Here is a 20216-nt window from a genome sequence, read left to right as displayed (position 1 = left end):
AGAGGAAACTGAAAGAAGCTTTCCTTCCATATGTCTTACATTCATGAAATATACATTAATCTTTCTGGGTAACACATATAATACTTTGAGGTCAGAAATTGTATTTAAATTGCATTTAGAATTATCTTCCGGCAAGACACAGAAGCAAGCCAAGGATATTTCAATTTTGATTAATGCATAAAAACCTACTCAACCAACTGGAGTAGGAAGATGTTGTTCATAAATCAACACTTTAAGGTTGTTCAAACAACCTTAAAAATCTAATACTAAAATAAAATTTTAAACCAACCTCATGACAACCCATTGGAATAGAGGTCAACTTTGAAGAAGCAAGCCATTCTGTTTCGTTACTTAAATGTAATTACAATCTTTAGTTTCAGCTACATGATGTAGCATAAGGAGGTTTCCTGATGCAATGGGTAGTGCTCCTGCCTTTGTGCCAGAATCTACGGATTTAAGCCTCAATCCCTGACTTGAATGGTCAGAGGAAATGCATTCATAATAGGACCAAACATGTACAGTATCATTCTGCTGTCCTTCCAGCACACTGTTGGCAGGCAGTAACAGTGGGAGAGATTCCTGGTCAGCCATGTGACAGATAAAGAGTAAATGCTTCCACCATCATCATTCCTAGATCCAGATTGCAATGAGCATGTAAAAGTGAATGTTGCCTAGGACACCTTAGGGTTGTTGGCGGCGGATGACTCATTTAGCTGACATTGACCAGATTGATTCCAACACCATGAGGTCCGATACTTGTTTCAGCTGCAGTGGACTCAGAACCTACTTGTGGTGGAGATAGCTACGTTGTCAGTCAAACCAGCCTTTAGGCAGATTACGGAAGAAGTTTGAACATCAGGAAGGTGTGGTTCTTTTATGTCTCGATAAAACAATCTTAACGCAAATGAAACTCAGCCCTTTATGCTCAGTATACTTGGCCATAAATGGAAAAGGATACTCCTTTAAGTCTTCTGTGAAGTGAATTCTAAAATAAGGTTCATGGCTGATTGTAAATCCTATACAGAATTGACTAAGAAGTAAAAATAAAAAGCAAACTATGAGTGCTATTATCTGAAATAAAATCAAAATAGGGTGAAAGTGCACTTCAGATTAATCAATGTATTAAAACTGAGAGACCTATTCCATACATATGTATCATTAAAAAAAATTATGTTGTCACCAAATCTATCCAGTATAAAATACCATAACCTATTTGAAATTGTGTTTTCATTTATATCCACTTGTCTGTCAGCCAATGATTTGCTCTGCACTTTGTTAAATAAAATTTTCTCTTATCTTATTTTCAATTTCTTACTGAAATCCAAGACCAACTTTAATTGTAAAAACATGAGCCTCATAAAGATCTTAACAAAATATCTCAACTGTAAGAAGTGCCTTGGCTAATATGCTTGAAAGCACTGGTGATCAATGTTGGAGCACTGGTTGAAGGCTTGGTTAGAAGTACATACATTCCAAACTATGTTACAAGCCTACTACCAACTGATTCAGAATGACACAGGCAGAAACATAGCATTCCCATCTAATGCTCATGGACAACTGATGTAGCCCAGTCAGAACAGTAGAAAAAAAAAGGGCTTTGCATCCTCACTAAAAATACAGGGGATTATGAAAAAATAATCAGATACTTCAACAATAATAATTTTTGCCAGTAAGATTTCAAGTTTGAAAAGCAGAATTTAGTCAGTGAGTAAAACAGTGATTGGGGTGAAATACTCATTCAGAAGCAGAATATTACAGATGCTGGAAATCTGAAAAAATTACTCAGGCAAATAAGGCAACATCTATGGACAGTAATAGAGATAACATTCCAGGATGAAATGTTAACTCTGTCTCCACAGATGCATCCTGACCTGTTGCATATTTCCAACATTTTTTGGAATGAGATTTGCCTTTGATGTTCCCAATCTCCTGAGTATTTCCCGAGTCTCCCTTCATCTTGTAAGTTCTCGTCTTCCATACTCTTCAAGTAGACTGATCACATTCTGTGGAACAGAATATAAGCCATTCATCATTAAATAAAAATATAAAGTAATTGTACCGTAAATAAGATACTAATCCAATCCTGAGTTAACAAGAGTATCAACAAAATGTAAAATACCTCTGTGCTAAAGGATTTGGCCATCTCTAGGACACTTGTACCATACTGGAATCAAATAGAGAAAGATGTAAGGATTCAGAGGTCTAAAAACAGTAATATTGGCATTTTGCTAAAGATAGTATACGTGATCTACTGTGTTAATGTACATTATGTAATCAATTCAGATATTAAACATCTTGTTCCCTATAACTTATATAGAAATTGGTATGTATTGACGTATCACAAAAAAAGCTTGACAAGATTCAAATATGGTAAGTTCTGTATTTCAAATTACATGCAATAACTTTTGGTAAAAGTATGGCAATTGATCAAATTCAATTTCCAGGTGTAGAAAGTTTCGACTTGTTCTATATCATACTGGAAAACAATCCTAAATAAAAGTAGGGAATGATTATTTCCATTTTCCTTTCAATTTAAAAAAATCCTAGGATTAAAAATTAAAAATGTTGGCAAATTAGCTTAAACATAAAAAACTGAAACACACAACAGCCAAAATCAAGAAGGCCTGCAACATGACACCAGGAATTACTGCTGTTGAATTGACCAGAGAATGCATTATAAATGCACTAAATACAGCTTATGGACAATTGTGTCACTGTGAGAGAACCTCAAAGAAGTGAAGACAACAGAAATCTATAGTGCTTGAGGACATGCCAACCGCATTGGCCAGATAGGGCAAATAGCAAACCAATCACCCTCTTTTTAAAGGAACTGAGAAAATAAACCTTTAGCTGTCCAATCAGGTCCCAAACATGCAACTACAAGTAGATCCCACATCTGCTGTGTTGCAGGCCAAATCACTCATCCAGAATAGCAGCATAACCACCAGGGCCAAGGAAACATAGGCTGAATGTCCTTGTTCATTCTCCAAATCCCTTCTGATGAAGCATAAAAAAGTTCTTCCCAAACAAACCTTTATAGAAAGCGACAGTGGGGGCTGATCGCTGGCATATTTATGTTCTCAATTTATTTCCTGAACAGAAATGCAATAAAATTGCTAATGGTGGAAATGCTGAGCTGGTCAGTGGAGAATCAGTGTTAATGTTTCTGTCACTGATGGTCAGACTTGGAAAAAGAAAGAGTAAGAGATGTAACAAGCAAATGCACTGTCTGAGAAACAGCGCAGGTGACAGAACAAAAGACAAGGTCTGTATTAGGACATAAAGCAGGAGAGATGAAGTGTTATACTGGATGATGGCACAAAGCAAAAGGAATGGGCAATTAGACAAGTGAAGAAACAAAGAGATGGCACTGGAGGATAGAATGAGAATAGTAAAATCATCACCAACAGATGCCTCCATACAAACATCTTTGGTTAGAAGTCTACCCCAGTGGCACAGTGAACACTTACTCCCGACTCCAGAATTCCAGTCCCACCTGGACAGCTCCCTGTTACCCCCAATACTACCTGAACCTTTTTGTTGAGAATTGCTAGCATGACACTGGCCATCTCAATTTCTCTGCTTCTTTCATTCACTGTAGCTTACTTGTCCCTAAATCTGTAGCACTCCATTCTTTCAGGTCCAGTTTAACATTGTCTTTAAACCTACTGGCAAATATGTTATGTTTGCAAAGAACTGCTACCTTGTTAAGGTTGAGTATAAACTCTCTCATGCCTTCATCTACCTCCTGGACCATTACCCCACTACTAAACATCAAACTGCCACTTTAAGACAATCAGTGACCTCAGCACTTCTGAAGACCTTCTCTCCATGGCCTCCAATTGCATAGTCCACAACAATAACAGTTCACTTCCATCACCTTCCCAAAAACTATGGACAGGACTGCCATAGTTTGTAGCCCAGTCAGTTTGTAGCCCAGAAAACAAATAATTTTTTCCTACCTGAAAATAACTGCACTGGGGCCTGTATCCCATCACCAAGTCACCCTTTATTTACTTGTGCACAGTACACTGGCTGTGGCCAACTAACTCAGAGTCAGTCCCCTGAGTTGAGAAGATTTTAAATCCCTTGATTATATATATTTCTTTCATGTAGGTATAGAACATAGCGAAGAAACATTAAGTGCAGAAAACTTTATTTGTATTCCTCCACCAGGAACAAAAGACACCCGAGTAGCCAGGGACAAGCAGTGCCCCGTTCCTTAAGGGCAAAGACTGTGTGAACAAAAAAGTGAAGGAGAGGGTAAGGGTTAAAGCAAAATAATGTTGCTGAGGAAAACAAAGCACACCATGCCCTACCAACCTTCGCTTAAACCAAATCATCCGCGGACATTTCCGCCATCTCTAAAAAGACCCCACCACCAGGGATATATTTCCCTCACCACCCCTTTCCGCCTTCTGCAAAGACCGTTCCCTCCGTGACTACCTGGCCAGGTCCACGCCCCCCTCTACAACCCACCCTCCCATCCTGGCACCATCCCCTGCCACCGCAGGAACTGTAAAACCTGTGCCCACACCTCCTCCCTTACCTCTATCCAAGGCCCTAAAGGAGCCTTCCACATCCATCAAGTTTTACCTGCACATCCACCAATGTCATTTATTATATCCGTTGCTCCCGATGCGGTCTCCTCTACATTGGGGAGACTGGGCGCCTCCTAGCAGAGTGCTTTAGGGAATATATCCGGGACACCCACACCAATCAACCACACCGCCCCGTGGCCCAACATTTCAACTCCCCCTCCTACTCTGCCGAGGACATGGAGGTCCTGGGCCTTCTTCACTGCCGCTCCCTCACCACCAGATGCCTGGAGGAAGAACGCCTCATCTTCTGCCTCAGAACACTTCAACCCCAGGGCATCAATGTGGACTTCAACAGTTTCCTCATTTCCCCTTCCCCCACCTCACCCTAGTTCCAAACTTCCAGCTCAGCACTGTCCCCATGACTTGTCCGGACTTATCCTACCTGCCTATCTCCTTTTCCACCTATCCACTCCACCCTCTCCTCCCTGACCTATCATCTTCATCCCCTCCCCCACTCACCTATTGTACTCTATGCTATTTTCTCCTCACCCCCACCCTCCTCTAGCTTATCTCTCCACACTTCAGGCTCTCTGCCTTTATTCCCGATGAAGGGCTTTTGCCCGAAACGTCGATTTTGCTGCTCCTTGGATGCTGCCTGAACTGCTGTGCTCTTCCAGCACCACTAATCCAGAACATGCCCTATAGTGCCCACTTCTCCCTGAAAACCTCGAGGGTATTGGTAGACACCGCACACTCCTTCTCCAGAGACACCCGGGCTTAGACATAGCCACGGAAGAGGGGCAGGCAATCGACCATAATGACCCCCTTCACGGTCTGCTGCCTGAACATGTTTATGGCCAGCATGGGCAGACCACAATGAGAAATCCACTGTATTGCTCTTCAGAACCTGTCATAAAGCAGTCTGACATTAAGCTGCAATCCACCTAAATTCGAAAGCACACTGATCCAATCCCTGCAGGTACGGAGGACATCACCAAACAACAATGAACAGACAACAGTCAACGTGCAACAGTGACAAAGTAGCACATTTCACTTGAATTAGGAAGGACTAAAACCTACAACCGTCTGATCCAACGTCATATATGTTATCCATTAAGCCATTGGCCCAACAGGCCAACATCCACTGTATTTGTTTTTCTCTTACAGAGTCAGTCCCCTAAACTGAGGAGATTCTAAATCTCTGGGTTTTATTTCTTTCTTTTTATTTTTTTCTTGGAGGAGAAGAGTTTTCCCCTTGTTTAGGGGATGCATTTGTTCTTTTGGTTTTCTCTATTGTGTTTTGCAAAAAAAAAGAAATCCACTGTATATTTTATTGTCTTTTGCTTATTTTTTCCCCAGCACCCATATTGTGTGTGCAGGTGTGACACACAGTGAGAGTCACAAGGTGCACGAATCTTTATTCGATTTCCACCACCAGGAAGAGAGGAAAACACCCGAGTGGCCAGTGACAAGCAGTGCCCTTCACAAAAGGCAATGCTGTGTGATCAAAATCCACTGTATAAAAAATTACAAAACAGTTTACAAAAAACATTTACAGCTGTACACAAGAGACAGCAATTTTACAAGAGAGAGGAGCAGCAAAGCTAGGCCCCAAACCCTACCGTTCAACCATTTTACAGGGAAATGAGGACAAACCTCAAATCCCAGTTCCACATAGGACAGGACAGTAAAATCCACTGTATATTGGTCAGCCAGGGCTTTCTGATTGGCTCAGGTTAACAACCCTAATCAAGGCCTCTTAACGATGTCCACCTGGTTCCAATCACTTCATACCTCAATGAAATGTTTGGTGTTCCTTGTCAAGTTTCTTACCAACCACAGCTGTAACTCTTCCAATGCCCTTGAACTTTTTAACAGTTTTTAATTTCCTGAAATCCAACAGTCTCCTTTTCCCCATGAACAACCAATCTGATTACATATCCATGTCCCACCAGCATGACCTGAGGACTGCCTGCTTCTTGCTTAAACAGAGATTATATCCATCATCATCTGGCTAAACCCTGTTCTCATATTTAACCATTTCCATTTTGATTCTGCTAACTCCATCCTTTACTTGGATGGAGTTAGCAGGAACCTGTCTGGGTCCTAGCTATGGCTAACTTTTTGCAGAATATGTGGAATACTGATTGTTCTCAGTTCTCCGACCCATCTGTTTTGCTAGTATTTTGACTGTTGTTGTTTCCTGCACATGTTCTGAAAATTTAAGAAAACTTTGTTTCTGATTTCTGCCCCTTCTCTTAGCTTGCCTTCACGTGATCTGTTTCAGACTCTTTCATTCCTTCCTCAATGTCTCTGTCTGTAATTGTGGGGATAGGTTATTGATAAATATCCATTATAAACCCATCAACCTCTGTAGTTACCTCATTACACTTCCTCCAATGTCTTTTCATGTGAGGACCCGAGTCCATTCTCCTAGTTTCTCTGTCTGTACCTCTCTACCACATCAACTCTAACAATGCCACCTTCCAAATAAGTATTCCAGTTATATCTTTCTTTGTCCCCAACTAAGGGATTTCACTCCTCCCCCACTCTCTCCCTGCATTGTGATTGTAAGGGACTCACTTGTGCCTATTTCATAAGAACCTATCTCCCTCTCAACATTCTAAAGGTGTGTTTCATCTGTGATGCCCTCATCCACACCTCAATCAACAATCCCTCCCTTCCCATAGGCCTTGTTATTCAAACACAGGAAGTGCGACAATTATATTTTTAGTCACTTCCTGCTTACTATTAAGGGCCAACATACTCTTTTCAGGTGAAACAGTGATTTACATGCACTTCTTTCAATTTCTGCTGTGTTTGCAGCTCATCATGCAGTTTCTTTTATTTTGGGAAGACCAAAAGACTACTGGAAGATGTCCTCGCGGAACACCCAGCTTGGTCTGTAAGGGTGATACCAAGTTTCTAGTCACCCATCACTTTAATTTCAAACCCCCCCCTCCCCCCCCACCCCCAAACCCACTCCAGGTCCCCCCCAGCCAACCCCAGCCCTGTATCTTCGACATATACCATTCCAATAAATTTCAATGTGAGCTCAAGGAAGAGAACCTTATCTTTCATTTCGGCATTTTATAGTCTTCCACGCTTAATATTGAGTTCAAGAATTTCAAATCACAGTCTCTGCCCCCAGTTTCACAGTTAGCAACCATTGATAGTGATATTTCCATTTATGCTTCTTCTGATACTTGTTCTATTACCACCTCCTTTTGCCTTAACCATTTAATCTCATCTGCCTTCCAGTCTATCATAAAGATTCCCTTACATTCCCCACCCCAAAGCACACACACACACCCTCCAAAGATTCTGTTCTTGCCGTGAACCTCTCATTCTCTATCCAATGAAGCTGTGTAGCCAGTAGTTTCTTTTTCCTTTTTATTTCTATTTCTTAGATACACTGATGTGCAATCAACTTGCTTCATGGTAGCAGTGTACCTGAAGGGATTTGGAAATTTGGAACCAAAATATCAATTTCTGTTCATGTAATCTCTCTTACAAAAATAGTCTGTCTATTCAAAGCTTGAATCTATTATTGTAATTACCTTATTTTTTACAGCAGAATCAGCCCCATTATTCAGCAGCAGTTGGACCAGGTTTTCATAGCTATTGAGCACTGCCACCTATAGTTTTTTAAACAGTAAATAAAAATGCTTATGAACATGAATTGTCACTGTGTAAGTGGAAACGGTGTGGTTAAAGTTAACTTGATTGATCTAAGCAGATCCGAACATTACCAAATTGTAGAATGACATGTCAGTTTAGGTATGTACTAAAGTGGTCAAAACCTCAAATTTGAAGAAACAAAAGTGGATATTTCACCTGGAAAGTGGTGAGGAAAGAAGATTGTGAAGGTTTGGGCATCAAAACTGGGGTGGTAGGTTAGAAGAGAGAGTTGGAAGTTAGAGTAGATACTGGCCATTGAACTCTAGATAACTTTCTCTGCATATAGAGTTTGGGTCATTCAGGGAGAGCCACGTGAATGTGTTGAGGACAGCAGCAGAAATAAAACAAAGAACTGAGGATGTTGGAGATCTGAAATAAAAACAGAAATTCCTGGAGAAACTTGGCAGGTCTGGAAGCATCTGTGGAGAGAAAACAGAGTTAACATTTTAAGTCCAATGACCCTTCTTCAGATGAGGTATTGGTAATTTAGATGAAGGTCAGAATGCTGAGTCTGAGGAATAATTCAGTACAAAGTTTAATTAAGGAAAGTGGAGATGATTCCAGGAGGAGAGTCACAAAAGGACTTTGGAAAGTGAGAAATTTTTAATACTGCACAAATTAATCCAATCAAATCTACTATTTCCAAAGCACAGACAGAAAGAAAGTTGAATGTTTGAAAGTCAATTGTGCAAGCCAATTAGTTTTAGACTTTTCAAAGATGTCTTTGGAGCAATTAGCTTTTAGCAATTGACAACAATTACTTAGAGAACATTGGAAGCAAAGAATTGTAAAAGTAGCGACTACTGTCTTCAAACATTCCCAAGAATCTGAAAAGATAATCTTGCCAAATCATCTATTAACGGCGAACTCCTGTTTGCAAACTGGTTATTTGCGTTTGATTTATATTTGATCTTATTACAAATGTTCCATATGCATCTGAGAGATGTGTAAATCCAGTTCATGAGTGAGAAATGCAATTGGCATCATTGGAATATGGATGTGATTTGTAGGCAACAAGATTAAAATTATGGTTCTTTTTCATTGTACTCAGTGGAGTACTCTAGGGCATTGAGCCATTGATTGCAGTATGCTCCACTATCAATTTCCTCACAGTAATCACTGCCTTGTTGATAATGTGGTTATTCATCAAACGTGTTAAAAGCTGCAGCCCAGGTTAACATGGTATTAATGGGTACAAGTGTTCACAAGATTGCAAATTATTTACGGATGAAGAATATTCAGACCACCTTCATTAATCCATCCAGAATAATATTTACCATTCTCTCAATATTGTTTTATTTGAAATTATTTCAATGTGTTCTTTAGACATCTTTACTCGTGCACTTAAACCCCTTTGTGATGAAGGCCAATATACTATTTGCCTTCCTAATTGCTTGCTGCATCTGCATGCAACTTTTAGCTACCCATATCACTTTGGACACACGCACTTCCCAACATCTCTCTATTTAAGAAACACTTTACCATTCTGTTTATTCTACCAATGTGAATAACATCAAGCATTCATAGTATATTCTATACCAAGTTCTAGCCCATTCATGTATCCTATACAAATCCTCTTGTAGTCTCTTAGCTTCAACCTAACATCTTGTGTTTCTTCCAGTTCGGGTCATCAGCAAATTTGGAAATATTGCATTGGTCCCCACAACCAAATCATTTATGCAGATTGTGAACAACTGTGGACTAAGTCCTGACTCTTGTGGTCCCCCACTAGTAAACAGCCTGCCATCCTGAGAATGGTCCATTTATTCTTACTGTCTGTTTTATGTCTGTAAACCGATTCTCAGTCCATATTGGCATATATTTCTCCCTATCCTTGCTCTGATTTTGTTTATTAACATCCTGTACAGAACTTTATAAAATGCCTTCTACAAATCCAAATACACTACATTTTGTTTATCAATGCAACAAGTAATATGCTCAAAAATGCCAAGTTTGTCAACCATAATATCACTTTCACAAATCTATATTAACTGCCAAATGTTACCATTCTTCTCTAAATATCCAGTTTTCACATTCTTTATCCTATATTTCCCTACTATTACAAAAATTAGCAGGTCTGTAGTTCTCCATTCTCTATTTTCCTATGTTCTTAAATAGTTGGGTTACATTTGCTACTTTCCAATTGCAGAAATCTCTCCAGAATCTATGGGATTTTGGAAGATATCTATACGTCCATTACCTCATCAGCCAGCTCCTTCAACAAGGTAAAAGCAATGACTGCAGATGCTGGAAACCAGATTCTGGATTAGTGGTGCTGGAAGAGCACAGCAGTTCAGGCAGCATCCAAGGAGCAGTGAAATCGACATTTCGGGCAAAAGCCCTTCATCAGGAATAAAGGCAGAGAGCCTGAAGCGTGGAGAGATAAGCTAGAGGAGGGTGGGGATGAGGAGAAAGTAGCATAGAGTACAATAGGTGATTGGGGGAGGGGATGAAGGTGATAGGTCAGGGAGGAGAGGGTGGAGTGGATAGGTGGAAAAGGAGATAGGCAGGTAGGATAAGTCCCGACAAGTCATGGGGACAGTGCTGAGCTGGAAGTTTGGAACTCGGGTGAGGTGGGGGAAGGGGAAATGAAGAAACTGTTGAAGTCCACATTGATGCCCTGGGGTTGAAGTGTTCCGAGGCAGAAGATGAGGCATTCTTCCTCCAGGAGCCTGGTGGTGAGGGAGCGGCGGTGAAGGAGGCCCAGGACCTCCATGTCCTCGGCAGAGTGGGAGGGGGAGTTGAAATATTGGGCCACAGGGCGCTGTGGTTGATTGGTGCGGGTGTCCCGGAGATGTTCCCTAAAGCGTTCTGCTAGGAGGTGCCCAGTCTCCCCAATGTAGAGGAGACTGCATCGGGAGCAACAGATACAATAAATGATATTAGTGGATGTGCAGGTAAAACTTTGATGGATGTGGAAGGCTCCTTTAGGGCCTTGGATGGAGGTGAGGGAGGAGGTGTGGGCGCAGGTTTTACAGTTCCTGCGGTGGCAGGGGAAAGTGCCAGGATGGGAGGGTGGGTTGTGGGGCGGCGTGAACCTGACCAGGTAGTCACGGAGGGAACGGTCTTTGCAGAAGGCGGAAAGGGGTGGGGAGGGAAATATATCCCTGGTGGTGGGGTCTTTTTGGAGAAATGTCGGCGGATGATTTGGTTTATGCGAAGGTTAGTAGGGTGGAAAGTGAGCACCAGAGGCGTTCTGTCCTTGTTACGGTTGGAGGGGTGGGGTCTGAGAGCGGAGGTGCGGGATGTGGACGAGATGCGTTGGAGGGCATCTTTAACCACGTGGGAAGGGAAATTGTGGTCTCTAAAGAAGGAGGCTATCTGGTGTGTTCTGTGGTGAAACTGGTCCTCCTGGGAGCAGATACGGCAGAGGCAGAGGAATTGGGAATACGGGATGGCATTTTTGCAAGAGGTAGGGTGGGAAAAGGTGTAATCCAGGTAGCTGTGGAAGTCAGTGGGTTTGTGTCTCAGAGTACCTGCAGGACACTGGGAAGGGGGAGGGTGAACAACATGGAAACAAAAAAAAAATGAGGTCTTTCAACAGGAATGTAGAGTTAGGCTGTAGATTAAAGAGGAAGACTACTAAAGTTGTAATCTCTGAATTACTTCCAGTGGAGTATAGAATAGGAACATAGGTCTGATGAGGAAGGGTTTCTGACTTTTGAATTATTGGGACAGCTTCTGATGTAGGTGTGAGCTGGACTGGTTGCACCTGAATTGGAATGGGTTCAATATCCTTCCTAGGAGGATTGCACATGGGAAGGTTTTAAACTGATTTGACAGGTGGATGGGGCACAGGGTAGATGTAAATTTGCAGAACAAGATCCAATCAGATATTGAAGGAATGTGAGGACAGTCCAGTCAGCAGTCAGAGAATAAGCAGGATAAGGTAAATGGGAGTCCAAAAAGATAAATTGTATCTAATTTAATGCAAGAAGCTTGATTGGTTAGGTGGATGAACTTAAAGTGTTGATCAGCATGTGGAGCATAATATGGTTGAAGGAAGAGCAGAATTAGCAATTCAGCATTCGGGATATAGAGGTTACAGGCACAATAGAAGTAAGAGAGGTGGGGACATTGCATTACTGATAAAGCAAACCATCATTATAGTAATGAGGGAGGATGTCCTAGAAGAGTCTTCAAATGAGGCCATTTGGTGATGCTTAGAAATAATTATTTTGCTGTGATTAATACAAGTCTCCCACAGTTGGAGGGAGATAGAGAAGTAGATATGTAGGAAATGCAGAAAAAGGTGAAAGAGAAATAGGGTTATAATTGTACAGGCTTTGCTAACATTAACTGGAATCACCTTAGTGTGAAAGTATTAGATGGGGTGGAATCTTTAAAGTATGTCCAGGAGAGCTTTTTTTGTGCCAGTATGTAGATGTTTCAGTTTCTGGTCTTTAGAATTTGATAGCCGCTGTGTTGAGTCTTCATGCAACTGAAATTAGAATTTCTGAGTTTTAAACAATTACCACAGGGTTTTAACCAAACACTTCTAGTCTGAAACTTCCAAATTAAACTCCCTGCACTGCGGTAACCTATTTCTAACAGTTCAAAACTATTTCTGTCCTTCAGGAGAAACTGTTTTACACATCTAGCTTCAACCGCATCTGCAAACTGAAACCAAAAAATTACTTCAACCTATGGGTATTTCCCCTAAGCCAAAAGAAAAGCAACTCCAAATTCTTTTAACTGAAGCCTATTACTCTTCTGTGTTCACTCATAAAACTCTCCCAATGTAAACAAATTCTCAACAGTCTTCAAGAACGACTTTAATGTATTTTTTTTAATCAGCATGCTTACATAGATATTTACAATTTAATCATTTAATTCCTGTGTAGACACAGACCAAATTGACATACCACTAGTTCAAAATTCAATTTCTAATATAGCTATTAAAATTTATCTTATTCATTGTCCTTGTACCTCAGTGTCTTTTATTACAACTTAATTTTGATCAGTATAATCATTGCAATTTGAGGATGTCTAAAGTATAAAGTATTGTACGTCAGGAAAGAGCAGAAATGCCAACCATTAGTGGTGTTGTTCCTTTCTTGTCTTGGATATTCACATTTGCACCAGCTTTAATTAAAAGAGAAGCAACCTCAGTACTACCATTCAGGACGGCAACTCGCATGAGTGGTGTCCACAGTAAATGTCCATCAGTGATGTCAACCTGTTCACAATTAACAAACAAAAACAGAGAAATATGTATATCATGCCAAAACATCTGAAGTAACTTCATTAGGAAATACAATCAGTGCTGACCAGTGGACAGAAAGAAAAAAAAAATCCATCAGGTCGCATTGACCCAGCTTCCCTTCTATTATTAATCTTGGGAAGTTAATTTCCTGAATCACGTATGATAATTTTCTGCCAACTACTATGACTCTGCTTTTGTTATGTTAGCACGTCCTGAGTTACCCCATAAGAGAAGAATTGGGAGCAAAAATTGACCACATGGAATCACAGCTGCTAAAGAACAGGAAGGCAGATTACTACCTAAATGGAATCAATTTAGGTAAAGGGGCAGTACAGAGAGATCTGGGTGTTCTTGTACACCAGTCAATAAAGGTAAGCATGCAGGTACAGCAGGTAGTGAAGAAGGCTAATAGCATGCTGGCCTTCATAACAAGAGGGATTGAGTATAGAAGCAAAGAGGTTCTTCTGCAGCTGTACAGGGCCCTGGTGAGACCACACCTAGAGTACTGTGTGCAGTTCTGGTCTCCAAATTTGAGGAAAGACATTCTGGCTATTGAGGGAGTGCAGCGTAGGTTCGCGACGTCAATTCCTGGAATGGCGGGACTACCTTACACTGAAAAGACTGGAGCGACTGGGCTTGTATACCCTTGAGTTTAGAAGACTGAGAGGGGATCTGATTGAGACATATAAGATTATTAAAGGATTGGACACTCTGGAGGCAGGAAACATGTTTCCGCTGATGGGTGAGTGCCGAACCAGAGGACACAGCTTAAAAATACGGGGTAGACCATTTAGGACAGAGATGAGGAGAAACTTCTTCACCCAGAGAGTGGTGGGTGTGTGGAATGCTCTGCCCCAGAGGGCAGTGGAGGCCCAGTCTCTGGATTCATTTAAGTTAGAGTTGGATAGAGCTCTCAAGAATAGTGGAATCCAGGGTTATGGAGATAAGGCAGGAACAGGATATTGATTAAGGATGATCAGCCATGATCATATGAATGGTGGTACAGGCTCGAAGGGCAGAATGGCCTACTCCTGCACCTATGTCTATTGTCGAAATGATGGTATAGGTACTCCAATGTGCTGTGTGATAAACTTGCCAATTAAAGATTAGATTCCCCAACAGTGTGTAAACAGGACCTTTGGCCCAACAAGTCCACACGAACCTCCAAAGAGTAACCCACTCAGACCCATTTCCCTCTGACTAATGCACCTAACACTATGGGTAACTTAGCATGGCCAATTCACCTGACCTGCACATCTTTGGGCTGTGGGAGGAGACCAGAGCACCTGGAGAAAACCCACACAGTCACCTAAGGCTGGGATTGAACCTGGGTCCTTGGCTCTGTGAGGCAGCAGTGCTAACCAGTGAGCCGCCGTGCCACTCTAAGATTAAAACTAATCTTATATAATTAAAACAAACAACATAAACATTTAAAATTTGAATCAGCCATTCATCAAACCATGTGTGTGGCTCAATTTGAATGTATGCCAATATCACAGATTCAGGGTGAAGTTTATCTAACTGAAATGGGTTGGGTGGGGGGGGGGTTTGAGAGCAGGTATTGGATTATAGATCTGAAAATGATGGCACATGAGGAATCCAGAATGTTCCAACTCATTTCTTCATTGAATAGGAAACTGGAAACCTGCTTGTAGCTATTAGGTCAGACACTTAAATATGCTAGCTATTGACTGACAATTCATCAGCAATCTGACTTCAGTGACTTGCTTATAGGTTTCTTGAGCTACGTGTACCTTACTCACGGTCACTAAACAAGAGCACAGTGGGACATCATATAGCATCAAAACTTTCACATAAGTAAAACCCAATAGCTGTGGCCATGCCCATGGAAAGGACCTGTACCCTTACCTGTTATCAGAGTGTGATTTCTGCGAATTAGAGGGCAGCAATAACATTGTGGAAATAATCACCCGGTATTTTACTCAACCTGGTTTGAACTAACCTGTTGTCAGCCTTTGCTGTGGGAAGGGAACACGTTATGCAGCCATTCTAGAGTCATAGAGTTGCACAGCACGGAAACAGATCCTTCGGTCCAACTCATCCATGCCAACCTGACATCCTGAATTAATCTAGTTCCATTTGGCCCATATCCCTCTAAACCTTTCCTATTCATATGCCCATTCAGATGCCTTTTAAATGTTGCAATTGTACCAGCCTCCACTACTTCCTCTGGCAGCTCATTCCATACACACACCACTCTTGGCATGAAAAAGTTGCCCAATATTTCCCTTTTAAATCTTTCCCTTCTCATCTTAAAACTATGCACTCTAGGTTTGGGTTCCCTTATGCTGGGAAAAAGCCTTTTGCAATTCACCCTATCCATGCCCCTCATGATTTTATAAATCTATATAAATCACCCCTCAACTTCCGACACTCCAGGGAAAGTAGCCTCAACCCCTTCGGCCTCTCACTGTAGCTCAAACCCTCCAAACCCCACTTTTGAAGAGAACTAAAAAAAAGGGCAGTAATGCCAACACCAGCAGCAATAGTGGCAGCAATAACAGCTTCCCTTCCAGCTGCCACATGTTGCTCAACACAACTGAAGGTCAAAGCAGGTCATACCCCAAAACAATACCCCAAATTGACAACCAGCTCCCTGGAAATAACGTCTCAATTCTTTGTGACTTATCATTGCTGACAACTGCTGATTTTTAAACAATAACTTTTTCCATGACAGCTAGATGGATGTGCACTGCTAATAGCTGTTAAGGACATGACAGCCCTGAACTTCTACACCTCCAACTCCCTCCAGGCATCTGCAAGAGAACATCTGTAGGATTTCAGAATTTGCAGTACACAAGTCCATATTCTAATTCAAAGGTAAATTGTTTGCAATATCATTTGGTCAATGAGCCAGGCAGACATATAGGCTCTGGCCTCTGGGGCAGTGGCTGTATTTCTGCAGGTTCAGGGAGTCAGAATATGTATATGTGGTAACTGAGGTACTCTTGGATCATTCTGGAGCATTCAACAACCAGAAAGGATTCTGTTCTCTCAATGTCAGTCTACTATAGTGTTGGTCTTACCAAGTGGATGTGGCACATGTTTCTTTCAGACAAGGGCTTCGAGGACACAGTTAATGATGTCTCGAAGGAGCTCAGCTTATGATGCAGAACAGGTATAACAGGGGCCACCTCGCCACGTGATCAATCACTGAGCAAGCATTGGTTTGATGTGAGATTTGTTTGCCTTGACAGTTCTGGAAGTGCTCTTCCAAATATTTCCAGCAAGGGCATTTAGAATGGTGATGTTCTGCTCTACCTTGCACAATTTGATGCTGCAGAGAGTTAGAAAGGAAGAGTGCAAACTTCAGGCTGCTTGGCATCTTCAACTGAAAAGCAAGGGAGTAGGACCAACTGGAGTCTTAGGAACATACTTTGACAAGGTTGGCTGCAGCCTATGATGGCCTCATAATAGGCATAATTCAGCTCATGGATAAGCTTAAAGACACTGTAACATTAACCCCTTAGGGCCCAACCCAACCACTCCCCCTATTCTCCTCACCACCTCAACACAAAGTAATACCCTTAGCTATAAATCACTTGATCACATGTACACAAGTCATACGTACTTTATTTTGGGTGTACCAATCTGATTCAGTCTTTTGTACATTGAGAATTGGAGTTCAGCAATGTGAAGGGGAAGATAATGGACAAACTTTATTGTAAAAAAACTTTCTTCATTAACTATTTCACACATAAAATAATTCTGATAGAAAACACTCAAATGAAAGCCCCTGGTTTATTGTGATAGTTATAAATTGGATGCATGTTGCTTCACACCTCCAAGTCAAAAATTAAAGATAGATCAAAGGAGAAGACTCATAAATGTGCCAGAGAAAGTGTAATCCTGAGGATTCAGAGACATGTAGAATTAAGCAAAGAGGACCAAATAATTGATAACGAGAGCACAGAAATTGAATGTTAAATAGGAAAAGATTGTCAAAGTCCAAAGGGTTTTTTAAAGAGAAAAAAATTAATAGCGACAAATATGAGTCCACTACAGGCAAAGGCAGGATAATTTATAATAGAGAAATGGCAGATAGGCTAAATAAATACTATGTCTCTCTTCACATTGAAAGAAACAAGCAGTCTCCCTGAAATCAGTAATATTCAAGGTCTAGTGACAATATGGAACTGAAAGAAATTAGTATCGATAAATCGTTGTGTAAAAAAATGGTACTCGAAGTTAACAAAAGCCAGGGACCCAATGACCTTCATCCCACAGTGTTGAAAAAGATGGCTCCCAAGATCATGGATACATTGGTGATCATCTTTCAAAGTTCCCTTAAGTCTGCAAGAGTGCCTGCAGATTGCAAATGGAACCCACTGTTTAAGAAAGACAAGAGAAAATATGGGGACTACAGACCTGTTACCCTGATAGCAGTAGTAGGGGAGGTGTTAGTTAGCTCAATCGGTTAGACTGAGGCTTGTGATGCAGAGCAACAGCAACAGTGCAGTTTCAATTCCTGTGGCAGCTGAAATCACCATGAAGCACCTTGCTTCTCAAACTCACTCCTTAACAGAGATGAGGTGACCCTCAGAGTAAACTCACTACGCGATCCCTTTGTCAATTGAGAGAGTAACCGCAGTCTGGGATTGTGCAGACTTTCACTTTAAAAGTAGGGAAAATACAAGAATCTGTTACAAAGGATATTACTGGATATTTATAAAATAATTGTCTGATTAGATAGAGTCAATAAGGAGTTATGAAGGGTAAATCATGTTGCCTGGCCTGACAGTGCATTTTGAAGAAGTTTCAAGCACAGCTAATAAAAACGATCCAGTAGAATGTGGTGTACATGGATGTCCAGAAGGCAGAAGTCATTTGATTAAGTCCCATACAGAATTTGAGTGAAATTAAAGCATATGAAATAAGGTGAAGACACCAGCATGAATTGAAGATTCATTAACAGGCAGAAAGTAGACATAGTCACTCTCAGATTGACAGGCTATAACCAATTGGGTACAACAAGGATCAGTGCTTGGACCTCAGATGTTCACAATCTCAAAATCAATGCATTGGCTGTGGGAGCCAACTGTACTATTTCCAAGTTTACAGATGACAAAAAACTTGGTGGGCATGTGTGTTGTGAGGAGTTGCAAAGAAGTTTCAAGTGGGTCTAGACAGGCTAAGTGAGTGGGCAGGAAGGAATATAATGTGGATAGGCATGAAGTGCAGAATTTTTCTTAAATGGTTAAAGATTAGAAAGTGTTGTCAAGGGTAGCACAGTGGCTCAGTAGTTAGCCTCACAGCAACAGGTAACTGGGTTTGATTCCTGCCTTGGGCGACTGTCTGTGTGGAGTTTGCACATTCTCCCCATGTCTGCATGGGTTTCTTACCAGGTGCTCCTGTTTCCTCTCACAGTCCAAAGATGTGCAGGTTTGGTGAATTGGCCATGCTAAATTCCCTTTCGTGTTCAGGCATGTGTAGGTTAGGTGCATTAGTCAGGGGAAATGTAGAGTAATAGGGTAGGGGAATAGGTCTGGGTGGTTTACTCTTTGAAGGGTCGGTGTGGACTTGTTGGGCATAATAGCCTGTTTCCACACTGTAGGGATTCTATGATTCTGTGATCCTAGATGAGCCTGTTCATGAGTCACTGAAAGCTAGCATGAAGACGCAGCGAGAAATTCAAAAGGTAAACATATTTTAAACTAAATCACAAGCGGATTTGTCTAAAACGAATAAAAGAGTCTTGCTCTAATTCTATAGAATGGTGCTGAGACTGCAACTACAACATTGCGTGCAATTCTAGACCCCTTACTTAATGAAGGATAATCTTGCCATAGTCTGATTCCTGGGATGATGGAACTAACCTATGAAGCTAGACTGAGGATACTGAACCCATATTCTCAGGAGTTTAGAAGAATGAGAGGCGAACTCACAAAATCTTCTCAAGTATAGACAGACTTGGTGCCAATGTGACGAATGCCCAGGCTGTGTGGTATAGAATCAAGGGAACCAAAGGAAGACCATTTAGGACTGAGATGAGGAGGAGCTTCTTCACTCAGGGTGTGGTGAATATTTGGAAGTCTTTACCACAGAGGACAGTGAAAGTTCAGTCATTAAGTAACTTCATTAATAGATTTCCACATATGAATGACAGGTAGGGGACACTGCAGGAATATGGCATTGAGGTAGATGATCAGTAAAGATCTAGATTGGTGTGCAGGTTCAAGGAGCGAGATGACCTACTTCTACTCCTATGTTCCTAATACCATCGACGAATCCATGGTTATCAACTTCCTCAAGTTTTCCATTCACCAAAACTGAACTGATCCATCCATTTAAATATTGTGACTGCAAGATCAGATTAGAGACTAGAAATTCTGAGGTGAGTAACTCACCTCCTAACTCCCCAAAGCCAGTTTACCATCTACAAGGCATGTTAGGAAGGAGATTGAACATTCTGGGGGCAGTATGGTAGCTCAGTGATTAGCACTGCTGTCTCACAGCCCACCAGGGTCCCAGGTTCAATTCCAGCCTCGGGTGACTGTCTGTTTAGAGTTTGCCTATTCTCCCCGTGTCTGCGTGGAGGGTGCAGGTCAGGTGAATTGGCTATGCTAAACCGTCCATAGTATTAGGTACATTAGTCAGAGGGAAAATGGGTCTTGGTGGGTTACTCTTCGGAGGCTCGGTGTGGACTGGTTGGACCGAAGGGCCTATTTCACACTGTTCCTGAACAAACCAACAACACTCAAGGAGCTCAAAACCATGCAGGATTGGCATGCCTGTTGAATTGGCACCCATCCACCACCTTCAATGTT

At 41.4% G+C, this 20216-nt stretch overlaps 1 protein-coding gene across 4 annotated transcripts in view; it reads right to left on the bottom strand.

Annotated features, from left to right (window-relative positions):
* Positions 1-22: 22 nt before the first annotated feature.
* fank1 (fibronectin type III and ankyrin repeat domains 1) overlaps positions 23-20216 on the bottom strand; it is a 65776-nt gene continuing 45582 nt past the window's right edge. The window contains exons 8-11 of one of the 4 annotated variants that reach the window (XM_072557575.1): positions 13258-13401; positions 8102-8179; positions 2120-2164; positions 23-2003 (exon numbers count right to left, since the gene is read on the bottom strand). In XM_072557575.1, the coding sequence (XP_072413676.1) occupies positions 1953-2003; positions 2120-2164; positions 8102-8179; positions 13258-13401 (318 nt within the window). In that variant the 3' untranslated portion in view covers positions 23-1952. Of the gene's footprint in view, positions 2004-2119; positions 2165-8101; positions 8180-8378; positions 13402-20216 lie in introns of those variants that run through there. The other 3 variants (XM_072557576.1, XM_072557577.1, XR_011954692.1) reach the window with 3 other exon arrangements.

Source organism: Chiloscyllium punctatum, chromosome 38, assembly GCF_047496795.1.
Source record: "Chiloscyllium punctatum isolate Juve2018m chromosome 38, sChiPun1.3, whole genome shotgun sequence".
Taxonomy (NCBI): Eukaryota; Metazoa; Chordata; class Chondrichthyes; order Orectolobiformes; family Hemiscylliidae; genus Chiloscyllium; species Chiloscyllium punctatum.
Note: the sequence above shows the minus strand (reverse complement) of the source record. Positions and strands in the feature narration are given on the sequence as shown.